Source organism: Acomys minous (assembly GCF_964271855.1).
Source record: "Acomys minous genome assembly, chromosome: 2".
NCBI classification, from domain to species: domain Eukaryota; kingdom Metazoa; phylum Chordata; class Mammalia; order Rodentia; family Muridae; genus Acomys; species Acomys minous.
Genome location: NC_140484.1, coordinates 55,816,806 through 55,829,288, shown reverse-complemented (window position 1 = coordinate 55,829,288; position 12,483 = coordinate 55,816,806). Strand labels below are relative to the sequence as shown.

The 12,483-nt window shown below is 52.6% G+C and overlaps 1 protein-coding gene across 2 annotated transcripts; it reads right to left on the bottom strand.

The window, feature by feature from the left end:
• Positions 1-1,280: 1,280 nt before the first annotated feature.
• PHLDA2 (pleckstrin homology like domain family A member 2) lies at positions 1,281-4,641 on the bottom strand. 2 transcript variants are annotated; one of them, XM_084772553.1, is made up of 4 exons: positions 3,036-4,641; positions 2,368-2,837; positions 1,779-2,209; positions 1,281-1,557 (listed from the first exon to the last, which is right to left on the bottom strand). In XM_084772553.1, coding segments are annotated over exons 3-4 (408 nt in total). In that variant the 5' UTR covers positions 2,186-2,209; positions 2,368-2,837; positions 3,036-4,641; the 3' UTR covers positions 1,281-1,556. The 2 variants fall into 2 exon arrangements, with proteins under 2 accessions (XP_084628679.1, XP_084628678.1); XM_084772552.1 differs by lacking the exons at positions 2,368-2,837; positions 3,036-4,641 and having other exon boundaries at positions 1,779-2,341.
• Positions 4,642-12,483: the final 7,842 nt, after the last annotated feature.

The following is a 12,483-nucleotide window of genomic DNA, read 5'->3' as shown; positions in this document are numbered from 1 at the left end:
TAAACCCCACCAGGAAAAGGGGCTCATCACCTGATGTCATTTGACCATATATAAGGATTTGTGGGGGATGTCCTTAGCTGCATGGGTCTTGGGATCCTGCTGATTACTTCTGCTCTTACACAAGCCCCTCCCCCATTTGTATAAGAGATACTTCCTTGTAAGAAAAAACAACTCTAGCACCCAAGGCTTCCTAAGGAGAAAGGGGTGGCCCTCTCAGTGCTGCCTTCCAGGAGGCATGTGACACCCTCCCCTGCATCTTCATGGCCTTCCCATAGCCAGAGAGACCCAGGAAGAAGAACACCTGCTTGAGCAGGGACTCCGAGTCTGTCGCTCTGCCTTTTGGGGGCTTGTCCTCCAGTCAAACCTTGGGACAAGGGATATTCCTGTCACAGGCCCTACCACCTGGCTACCTGCCTGCCAGCTTGCCTGACACAGACTTTAGGCCCTCACAGCCGGGTGAGGAGTTAGAGTTGACATCTGGCAGGTGTCGGGTAGAAGTAGGACAAATGCCCGGTGAGTTCTCAGGCCTCACTGCAGTGCCACAGGTCCGGGCCTCAGGCCTCACGGCTCTATCACTGGAGAGAGCCAGGCCGGCCTCCCATTTGTAACAAAAGATGTGCTTTCTCAGCCAGGCGCGGTGGCTCACCGCTTTAATCCCAGCACTCCGGAGGCTGAGGCAGGTGGGTCCCTGTGAGTTTGAGGTCAGCCTGGTCTACAAAGCGAATCCAGGACAGCCAGGGATACACACAGAGAAACCCTGTCTCGGAAAAAAAAAAAAAGTGCTTTCTCCAGTATGCTATCCCAGTTCCTAGACACTGAGCAGGAGGTTTTGGTAGCTGGACTCTCAAGCCTCTGTGGTCCAGTGATTCGGGGTAGGGGTGGGGGTTGGGGGGGTTGTCAGTGAGCAAACAGTCAACAGTCCTCTGAATCAGCTGCTGGACAGATGGTATGTGGATGGGAAGGAACGGTGAAAGCACCCACGCTAGTGGACAAAGCAACTGCTCAGGTGTCCAGGAGGTGAGTGAACTCTGAGCAAGCATGGCCACCAGCCCTATCGTCCTCAAGCCACACCCAGGCGCAAAAGGTAGCCAAGTGACACCCAGAGTACTTCCTGACCTGGAAAGTCTGGGAACCCCACTGGCAGGTGACAGTTCATTCAAAGGCACTTTGTATGGTTCCTGGGATGTGGAGAGGGAACGGCATCGCATGGGAGACCCTTTCACTCCCGCCCTTACACGCGCGCGCACACACACCAGCAGGAACTACACAGACCACACAAGTTGTTAAAAAAGAGGAATGGCATTGTTTATTTGGAATGAAAAATATAATATAAAAAATATTAAGACGGAATGGTAGGTTGGCAACAGGTGACCATCAATATAAAAAAACAGTCCAATACGTTAGCGCACCCGCACAGCGGTGCGAGGCTCAGCAAGCACGGGAATTTCTTCAGTAAAGAGCAGCGTCGTTGCCCGGGTATCCATCCTCTGGGCTCCTGGGCTCCTTTCTAAAGCGCCCGCGTGGGCTGTTTCCCGGCTCAACTGGTCCCGTGCGTCTCTGTAGGGAGAAAAGACTGAGTCAGAAAAGACTGTGCGGCGAGCGACTCCTGCTACGCGTCCCAGGTCACCTCTCCAAAGTGACTTCAGAAAGGCAGGATTCCCCCACATCCTCCCCCGTGGCTTTTGAAATCGAAGTTTTTCCCACTGGGCGGCACGACTCTGCCATCCACACACACACAAGCCCCGTACTCAGACCACGCGGACGAGAGCGGCACTCACCATGGATCCAAGTAGCGCAGCGTTTGGGATTCCGAAGCCGCCGACTCTTCAGGCTCAGGGCGTGGAAGCCGGTTGCGGCGGACGTTTTCCACCGCCCGTCGGTTCTGGAAGTCGATCAGCGCCACGGTGATGGTGGCGTTCCAGCAGCTCTTGCTTGCGCATCGGAAGTCGATCTCCTTGTAGAAGGTGGTGACGATGGTGAAGTACACGTACTTGGAGGTGTGCTCCACGCTGTCCACCTTGAGGATGGAGTGGAAGAACAGCTCCTTGACGTGATCGCTGGACCCAGAGAAGAGGCGCAGGCGGTCCGCGGTGAGCACGCAGCGCTTCTTCTTCCAGACCTGGAACAGGCCGCTGCTTCGCTTCTCCAGCTCGCCTTCGCGAAGGATATTCTCGGAGGTCGCCATGACTTTCGATGTCAAGTAGAGAGACTGCACAAAGACGCGCTTGCTCTGCGGCCGCTGGCCGCGGGCCTGGACCTTATAAGGACTCCGCCCCACGGCCCAGACACGCCCCCTGGCCGGGCACTCTCCTACCCGGGCAAGCTCGTGGAGCTGCCCCCCACCCACAGCCCGGGGCTGCCCCTTACCCACTGCCTTGGGCTGCCGCTTATCGGAGGCCGAGGAGGGGCGGGAAGGGGGGGGGGCTGCTCGGCGCCTCTCTGACGGGAGCCGAGAGCCTCCCCTCCAGCCCCAACGCCCCAGCTGCCTGGTGGAGTGACTTTCGGTCCCCTCCCCGCTCGAGCGCGGGTTCTGCTTGCCGAAGAAAGCACTACTGCAGGCCCTGTCCGCCGTGAGTTACGGAAGCCCAGGGAAGCGCGCGAACCCCTAGACGGGACAACAGCGCTTGAGAATCCCACTCACTGGGAAATCCAGGACTCCTGAGCACGAGAGTTGTGGACTCAAGGGTTCTTTTCAAGCCCTGGTAGCTATCTCCTCCCACCTTGGGCGAGCATCCAAAGGCCACCCACTAGACTTTCTTGGGAAGTGGCCCTGCCACTTTAACATCCATATTGCTACCCGAAGTTGTGCCTCGAAGGAGTTCTCTTAAGTTTCTTTTCTGTAAAATGGGACAATGACCTTTATTAAGTTAGGCAGTGCTGAGGACGAACAGCACCCCCATAATGCTCAGCCATGTGAACAGAGAGACCTGACTCTTTCCAGGGGCCCCTGTATGCCCAATCTGGCCGACAGATTCTACAACCCCTATTTGCAGGAGGCGGGGTGGGGGGTGGGGCGATAGGGGTAGGGGCGCTACCAAAGCTAGCCTGTGGAATACGGGGGATAGAACTAGGGACCAGGGCTGGCGGGAGCTGGCTGAGTCATCCCCTTTCAGTGCACGGTTTTATTTACCCTCTGCCTTTAAAGGTTTAATAAGCAGCAGGAAGCAGACGCTGCTCCTCCAGGGTTCCCAGGGATGGGGGAGGGGCTGGCCGAGGGACCCCTAAAAGTCCCCTCCTAGGGTGGGGTTGGGAGTCGGAGTGCTGCAAGGAATTCCCCCTGACTGTTGGAGAACCAGACACCTTGCATCTAGGCGGGCTGGCTCCCAGTAAAAAACGCAGGCCTCTCCGTTTCTACAATTAGGGCCGACTAAAACTTCAGTTTTGTGGCCTGATGTGGTTCTGAGGCAGGTATATCCGGCAGTAAGGAGGCTGAGGCAGGAACGGCCAATCTAGGTCAGTCTGGGTTTTACAGTGAGTTCGAGATTACCCAGAGCCACACAGCAAAAATGAAATGAGCAGACTGGAGAGATGGCTCAGCAGTTAAGAGTGCTAAAACCTAAGTTTGGTTTCTGCTCCCAGCTGGCTGGCTCACAAGCACAGAGCCCTCTGTAGCTCTATCTCCAGAGGATATGGTGTTCTCTCCTGCCCCCTCCCCCACACGCCTGCATACATAAAAAAAATACATCTTTTCAAAAGATGTATTTTTATTTATTTATTTATTTATTGTGGATACAGTGCTCTGCCTGCATGACAGAAAAGGGCATATGGTGCTGGGAATTGAACTCAGGACCTCTGGAAGAGCAGTCAGTGCTCTTAACCTTGAGCCACCTCTCCAGCCCTAAGATTTATTTTTTTAGGGATGGCGAGATGGCTCAGAGGTTAAGAGCACTGTGTACTCTTCCTAGAGGTTCTGAGTTCAATTCCCAGCAACCACAGGGTGGCTCACAACCATCTGTAGTGAGATCTGATGCCCTCTTCTGGAGGGCAGGCAGAACATTGTATACATAATAAATAAATAAATCTTTAAAAATAAGTAAATAAAATAAATCTTAAAAATAAAAAGAAACTTGGCTGGCCCAACAGGCTCAGAGGACCTGGGTTGGGTTCCCAGCAACCACTTGGTGGCTTATAGTCATCCATAACGCCATAGGAAATCCTCTTCTGATTTCCCTGTGGTACACATACATACATACAGGCAAAGTACTCACACATAAAATGAACTAAATTTTAAAAAATTCTTTAAATATGAACAACAGGGCTGGAAAAATGTCTCAGAGGTTAAGAGTACCATCTGCTCTTCCAAAGGTCCTGAATTCAAGTCCCAGCAACCATATGGTGGCTCACAACCATCCACAATGAGATCTGGTGCCCTCTTCTGGTGAGCAGGTGTACATGCAGGCAGACCATTGTATAAATAATATATATACAACAAAAAGAGGGCTGGCAAGATGAGTCAGTGGGTTAAGGCACAGGCTCTTGACCTTGATGGCTTGAGTTTAATCCCTGGTATCAACACGGTGGAAGACCCGAGTTCCTCAAACTATACTCTGATCTTTGTGTAAACGCACAGCTGGGTGTGTTGGCCTATGCCGGTAATCTCAGCACTTGAGGAGGCAGAGGAAGGCAGATCTCTGAATTGGAGGCCAGCCTGGTCTACAGAGGGAATCCAGAACAGTTAAGGTTACACAGAGAAATCCTGTCTCAAAAAAAAAAAAAAGCAAAAAAATAAAAGTGTGTGCATGTGTGTATGTGTGTGTGTGTGAGGGAGGGGCGGGGGTGGCGGGGGGGGGGGAGGGAAACAGGAGCAGGATATCTGTGGAAGAAGAGAACAACAATACAGAGATAGGTAAGCAGTAGACTAGCCCTGCCTGCCTCAGAGCAGAGCAGGCCGGAGGCAGATGGGAGAGTGCTCTTGGGTAAGATAGGCAGTGAGTCAGGCTGAAAGCATCCTGACCAGTGCCATGCTAGAACTCCTGCAGAGTGCCAGCTCCCCCTAGTGCCCCCTTCCCCAGGCTGCTTAGACACTTCATGGCCGGCACTGCCCCTGCATGGGTCAGCTTCCTGTAGGAAAGCCTGAGTGGAGAGGCGTCTTTAGAATGTTGGAAGTCGGGCCCGGAGTGCACGCCTTTAATCCCAGCACTTGGGAGGCAGAGGCAGGTGGACAGCCAGGCTACACAGAGAAACCCTGTCTCACACACACACACACACACACACACACACACACACACACACACACACAAAGTGAGAAGTTAAGACAAGGAAGTGGGACTCTCTGCAGAGTCCCCAGCCCGCGGTCCAGCCTGTTTTCCGTGCTCCATGCTGCTCGGTGGAGCTCTAGCTCCAGGCCTCTCAGACGCGTGCTCAGGCACCTGTGCACAGCAGGGGCCCGAGTGCTGGAGAGGCAGGAGGGAGGCCACCTTCCCAGCAAAAGTACTTCGGAGAGATGATAGTGTGAGAATGGGGTGGGGGGAGGATTGGAAGTAGGGGGGTGGGGGGGAGGGGGCAGGAAAAGGTCTCCAGAAGATCCTGGAGGGAATTTTGTTCTCCAAGTACTGGGCACTGGGTCCAGCTTTCACCACCATCCCAGGGAATCCAGACAGAATATTCTAACCTTTGTCACTGGAGAAGAAGTAAGTGCAAGGGACAGAGGGCCCGGACGACCCTCAAGGACAGAGGAAGATGATGCGCACTTAAAGAGGGCCGAGGCTGATACCCAACTCCTCTCCTCACTGAGAAGCCCGGCTGCTCTTTAGAAGTTTGGGCTGGGCCCAGGGCACAGGGCCCTGCAGTGGCGGAAGGAAGTGCGGAAGGGAACTGGAAGGCTGGGCAGGGGACACAGAAAGCCCTGTGCCTGTCATCCTCCTTGGGGCTTCCTGTCCATACAATCCAGGCCCCTATGACAAGGTCAGGACTGGGTGTAGGATATGGAAGCTTCTGGTGAGCTGGTGTCCAGACGGGTAGAGCTGACCAACAGTGATAGACCCTCTGTTAACAGGTGCCCTTGGCTGGTCACTGGACAGCTGTCAGCCATCCTGTGGTCTAGGATGGTCAAGTCATCAAGAACGTAGTTGGCATGTCGGGGCTCCCAGATAGGGAGAGACTTTCTTTTTTTCTTTTTATTAATTTATTCATATTACATCTCAATTGTTATCTCATCCCTTGTATCCTCCCATTCCTCCCTCCCTCCTATTTTCCACTTACTCCCTTCCCCTATGACTGTGACTGAGGGGGACATCTTCCCCCTGTATATGCTCATAGGGTAGCAAGTCTCTTCTTGGTAGCCTGCTATCCTTCCTCTGAGTGCCTCCAGGCCTCCCCATCCAAGGCACGTGGTCAAATATGGGGCACCAGCTAGAGACTTTCTTTCTTTCTTTCTTTTTTTTTTTTTTTTGGTTTTTTGAGACAGGGTTTCTCTGTGTAGCCTTGGCTGTCCTGTACTCCCTTTGTAGACCAGGCTGGCCTCAAACTCACAGCAATCCGCCTGCCTCTGCCTCCCGTGTGCTGGGATCAAAGGCGTGCGCCACCACGCCCGGCTTTTTTAATAAGTGGGTTTTTTGTTTTTTTGGTTTTTTTTTTTTTTTGAGACTTTCTTAACAACACCTCTCCCACATAGGTACAAAGAAAGAGCAGTGTTGTGTCAGGGTCATACTGCCAGAAAGGTTCTGTCCCCACCCTCAGAGGCCATCTGAGTACCCCAAGTAAGGGGACTGAGATGCCTGTTTCCAAGGCTGGTGGGAGCCGGGCAGTGGCGGCGCGCGCCTTTAACCTCAACACTCGGGAGGCAGAGGCAGGCAGATCTCTGTGAGTTTGAGGCTAGCCTGGTCTACAAAGCAAGTCCGGGACAGCCAGGGCTATACAGAGAGACCCTGTCTCAAAACAACAACAACAACAAAAACCCAAACCGAATCGGGCGTGGTGGCCCATGCCTTTAATCCCAGCATTTGGGAGGCAGAGGCAGGTGGATCGCTGTGGGTTTGAGGTCAGCCTGGTCTACAGAGTGAGTCCAGGACAGCCAAGGCTAACACAGAGAAACCCTGTCTCGAAAAACAAAAAACAAAACAAACAAAAAAACCCCAACCCAAACCAACCAAGGCCAGTGGGGTAGGCATTGGGAGAACTCGAGCTGTCTCAAGAGCTCAGGTGAGAGGCATAGGAACCCCAAACCTTATTGTGGAGACAGGGTCTTAGGCAGTCCAGGCTGGCCTTGAATTTGCTGTATAAGCAGAGGACAAGCCTAAACCTTTGATCCCCTGGCCCCACCCATCAAGTACTGGTATTACAGGGGTGCAGGACCACTCCTGGTTTTATACAGTGCAGATGAGACCCAGGGCTTTGGCTATTCTAGGCAAGTGCTCCACTAACTGAGTTACAGCCCCCAGCACCTTCCTTTTATTGATAAGTATGCAGTGCTCTGCCTGAATGTACACCTGCTGGCCAGAAGAGGGCGTCAGATCCCATTATAGATGGTTGTGAGCCACCATGTGGTTCCTGGGAATTGAATTCATCACCTCTGGAAGAGCAGTCAGTGCTCTTAACCACTGAGCCGTCTCTCCAGCCCCTATAATTTTTTTTTTTTAAATAAGCTTTTAAATTAAGGACTGAAGCTATGGCTCAGGGTTAAGTGAACAGAGGGCTTTTGCAGAGGAACCAGGGTCAGTGCCCAACATCTGCACGGTAGCTCACACCCATCTCTAACTCCAGTTCTAGGGGGTACAGCGCCTTCTTCTGGCCTTCTCAGGCACTGAACAAATGTGCATATATACACAAGCATTCATAGACGCACAGAATCAAAATAAATATTTTTAAAAACCTTAGCATTCTTATTTAATTAATTAACTTGTTAATTAATTAGTTAAATTGTTCTAGGCATGAAATTCTGGGCCTTGTGCACCAGACAAGAGCTCTACCCTACTACTGAGATATACCTCAGGTCCTGTACTCCTTTTCTGAAACAGGGTCTCATGTAGCCCAGGTTAGCCTGGAATTCAGGAAGCATAACCTTCAGCTGAGCCTCCATTCTCCTTCTAGTGGTCAAGTGCTAGGATTTCAGGTGCATGCTACCTACCACTCCTGTTCATATGCAGTACTGGTGACTGAACCCAATGTCTCATGCATGCCACAAAAGCACTTTACTGACTGAATTACGTCACTCAGGCTCGTGACAGGAGCAACCCTAGTACAAAGACCAAACCTCAATTTCTTGCAAGGATAAACCTTGGCGTGGATTGGGCTGTGCCCCCGAGAGGGATGTTTCACCTGGGCTCTAGGTCAGCTGACACCCAAGGAGAGTCAGTCCAGCGTGGCCCTGCTCCATGCTCAAGCTGTGGCCCCCTCTTTTCCACTATGATTACACTGCAAGGTGCTGAGAAGGCACTTAGAGAGGTGAAGTGACTCAACCAGTGTCACACAGCAGTCCGTAGATTTCATAAGACAGCAGTTACGAGCACTCACTGGCCGCTATCCAGAGAACCAAGAGTACATCCCCGTAGCAGGCTGTTTACAACCGCCAGTGGTGATCAGATGCCCTCTTCTGGCCACCATAGGTACTGCATTCATGTGTCATCCATTCACGTGAATGTACATACACATACATTAATTTTTTCTTTTTTACCTTTATTTTTTATTTTATATGTATGGGCTCTTAGCCTACATGTATATATGTGTGCCACACCCATGCAGTACCCATAGAAGCCAAAAGAGAATGTCAGATGCCCTGGGATTAGAATTATAAACAGTTGTGTAAACCGCCATGAGGGTGCTGGGAATACAACCTAGGTCCTCTAGAAGAGCAGCCAGTGCTCTTAACTACAGAATCATCTCTCCAGTCCATTTGTTTATTTTGAGCCAAGGTCCCATTGTACAGCCCTGGCTGGCATGGAGCTGGCTACTAGAGCAAGCCGGCCTTGAATTCACAGAGACCTGCCTGTCTCTGTCTCGGAGTGCTGAGATTTAGAGCGTATGCCATGCTACCATGCCTAGCAAAAATAATCTTTTTTAAAAGGGGGGGGGGAGGGGTGTTGGTGAGATGGCTAAAGAAGTTAAAGAATTTGCCATCAAACCTGACAACAACCTGTGGGTCCCTAGGAACCACATGGTAAAAGGAGAAAACTGATTCCCATAGATTGTCCTCTGATTCCCACATGTACACACACACACACTAAATAAACAAATAGGTAAGTGACTTTAAAAAAAAAAGCCTTGCTCTATTGCACCCAGCACCTGAAATCAGGAAACATCCCTGTAACTTGGTGTGGGGAGGGTGCTAGGTTAGGTAAGGCTCTCACGTCAGTCAGTGTCCCTTCTGGCCAAGCTTACAAATATTTATTGGGGCAGTATCTGGATTGACACAGCCTGAGCCAAAGGGTCTACTCACCCAGGCAGGCTACAGTGGATCATGTGTCCTAAAACTTCCGGCTGGACACTTGCTGCTTTGTCCAACGATCTGCCCTGTCCAGCTGTCTGGTCCCTTGGCACTGGAGCTGACCTGAGTGAGGCTCTGGCTCAGCTCGGAGGAACGAGGTACCTCTCTGAAACTCCCTAAATGAGGTCACCTCCTCATGGTGATAAGGCAAGCCTGATAGGCATTTGCCCAACGAGCCTGGTGAAGGAGCCAGCCCATGAGGAAGCGGTGCATCACAGATATGCCGAGATGTCAGGGACTGAATGCCACCATGTGTCATGAGCATGTCAGGGTGTCAAAGACTGAATGCCATCCTCTTCCTGCAGACTGTGAACTCACGGAGGCCTGGGGATGTCTCTCTTGCTCTCCTGCCTTCAAAGGTGTCTGAGGCTTGCCTCTCATCAAGTGCAGGTGCTGGAGTGCACAGCTGGAGCCCGAGTCAGCCTCTGATACCACCTGTCTTGGGCCTGTATACCCCTAGTCTAAGACCTATGAGTTAGGTCAGCCCTAAATCCCTCTTACCCCAGCTTACAGCCTAAGCAAAGCGAGAGGCCTGGGGCAGAGGCAGATCTACCTGCCCCAGTTGGTTTTGGGTCTTTGCTGTCATCCTGGCCTCAGCCTCCCAGAGCTGTCCTCTCTGTCCCTGGTTCCCATTTTCTGGAGTCTGAAGCTGCAGGTACTGGCTCCTAGGTGTTAACAACCGCCACCTACTGTAACAACCTTGCTTTGATTAAGTTTCTCAAGGCCATGTTCAGAGGTCATCAGTCCTGCAAAGTAGCCCATGGAAAGGTCTATCAGAACCAGCCAAGGCACTCAGATGGTTCTAAAGACAGAATCTCCTCTGAGCCACTCCTCAGCTGAAAGCATGGGCCAGCTTGGCAAGAGCAAGACTTAGCGCCGGGCAGTGGTGGCGCACTTCTTTAATCCCAGCACTCGGGAGGCAGAGGCAGGCAAATCTCTGTGAGTTCGAGGCCAGCCTGGTCTACAAAGCAAGTCTAGGACAGCCAAGGCTACTCAGAGAAACCCTGTCTCGAAAAATGAAAAATAAAATAAAATAAAAAGAGCAAGACTTAGCTCCTTGTTGCACTGAGCCACACTGCCAGGGTGGGGCAGACTTGCTATTCTCAGGGCTTATTCACAGGTACATGGAGCCTGCAGGGCTGGGAGGATGAGGCCAGTGCTATCCAGGCCCCTGGGAGCTGAGGGGACCCACCTGCCTGACAGAAGAGAGAGGCAGACCTTCACGAGACCTGCCCTCTCGGGGGCTCCGGTCCAAGAGCCAAAGGAGCAAACAGAACTTAGGATGGAAGCAGGAGAGCTGAGGGGTCCAGGGGGCAGCCCTATGCCAGCAGACACCATCTCACTTTTAACTATTTGAGAGTTCCCAAACTGGGATCTCTGTGGGCACTTCAGTTCCTCTCTCACCTGATATATATGGGGTGTTCCCTGGCTGAGTGGTGGCCCTTATTGGCTAAAAGATGTGTTTTCCAGGTGGCCAGAAATACCATCCCTACTGTCCTCTAAGACACATGGAAAGGAAGAGGGCAGTGACGACTGAGGGCAGACAACAGTGACAGGACACTACCTAAGGATACTGGGAGCCCCTAGGGTTGGGAACAGAAGGAAAAACTCTCTGGTCTCCAGGGAGCAAAGCACATTTGTAGAACTGTGTGTTTCAAGCTCCCACACTGGGGAGTCATGTGACCAGCAGGTCTAAGGGCAGTCTGGGTGACCACCCCCAGGGACATGCAGATGTAGCAGCTAGCAGTGTTTTCCAGGGCCACTCTCTTCAGGCCTGGGGAGCTGTAGACGTGACAGGAATGGGCACTTGCACTCTAGGACATGGCCAGAGGCTCCCTGGTGCTCTTCAGATATTGGTGAGGAGTCTGATAGAAGTGCTGCCAGGGCCAGGGCCAGGCCTGAGGCACATGTACATAACCTGTGTGTTGGCAGCGAAGCACTGGGATGTCAAGGTGTTAGATGGCCCTGGCATCCAGCTCTTGGCTGTCTCTGTCCTGAGGTGTGCCAGGCAGGGGCGGGAAGGGGAGGGGCCACAGGGGAGGGGCAGTGAGCACAGCAGGCCACTAGGTTTCAGCAAAAGGCAGGCTGAGAGCCCACCTGCTGGCCCAGGGTCATCCCCCCCCTCCTTACCTGATTACATATGCAAAGACCCTTTTGCCCACCTCTACATAACTAGGGGCCAATTTGAGAGCACCTGTCCTATGTCCCACTCTATACAGAATGGGCCTGGCCATTGAGTTGGAGCTCCTCGCTGCCCCTAGCTCCACTCTCAGAGGTGAATGACACCCCCACCCCACCCTCACCTCTGGCAAGGGTTTGCACCCCTCCCCGACATCACAGCAGAGCTTGGGAATGGCTGGCCAGTGGGGTAGGGTTTGAATCTCAGCATGTTAACAGGCACAGAAGCCACCTGCTCTCTGATCCCCAGATGAATCCTTATTCAAGGTCTGAGGTGGAGGGGGGTGGGGGAGTGCCAGTTCAGTCAGAACTTGAGCAGGTTGAGACCCAAAGGTGTCCTCAGGTTTCCTGGTGTCACCCTGCTGAGGGCAGAAGCTGACTGTGTCATCCAGTGTTAGACTGGGAGGGTTGTTGTGGGCAGGGGCAGGGCTTAAGACACTGAATGGAGTCCTGGGGACTGAGTTAGCTGACACTGGAGTTCTTGAGGGGCCCACAGGGAGAGTGTGATCTGCCCCAGGGAACCACATCCTGCCTCCACGTGTGAGATGAGTCAGCATGGCCAGGCACCTGTATGGCACAGAAGCTCCACCCAGGCACATAAAAGTGACGTGGACTTGGCAGGTGTTCCCAGGCCTCATTCTGCAGCCCCTGGAGACCAAGAACTATCTCTAGGTTGGTGGCCTGTGTGCCCTGGGCAGTGACTTCCTGTCAGGACTTCAAGGTCCATGTTTGAAAAAGTGATTCCACATACACAGGAAAGCAGGCCATGTGAGCCCTAGGGCTCTGAAACACTGTCAGGCCAGTGCCAGCTAGTGGGTAGGGCCAGGCCAGTCTGGGGTAGAAGACTGTGTGGGTTCTGCCTGCAGGGTAAAGCCTGGAAAGTC

Excerpts from the sequence above, each read along its gene's own strand:
- PHLDA2 (XM_084772553.1), bottom strand. The coding sequence starts at position 2,185 with ATGGCGACCTCCGAGAATATCCTTCGCGAAGGCGAGCTGGAGAAGCGA.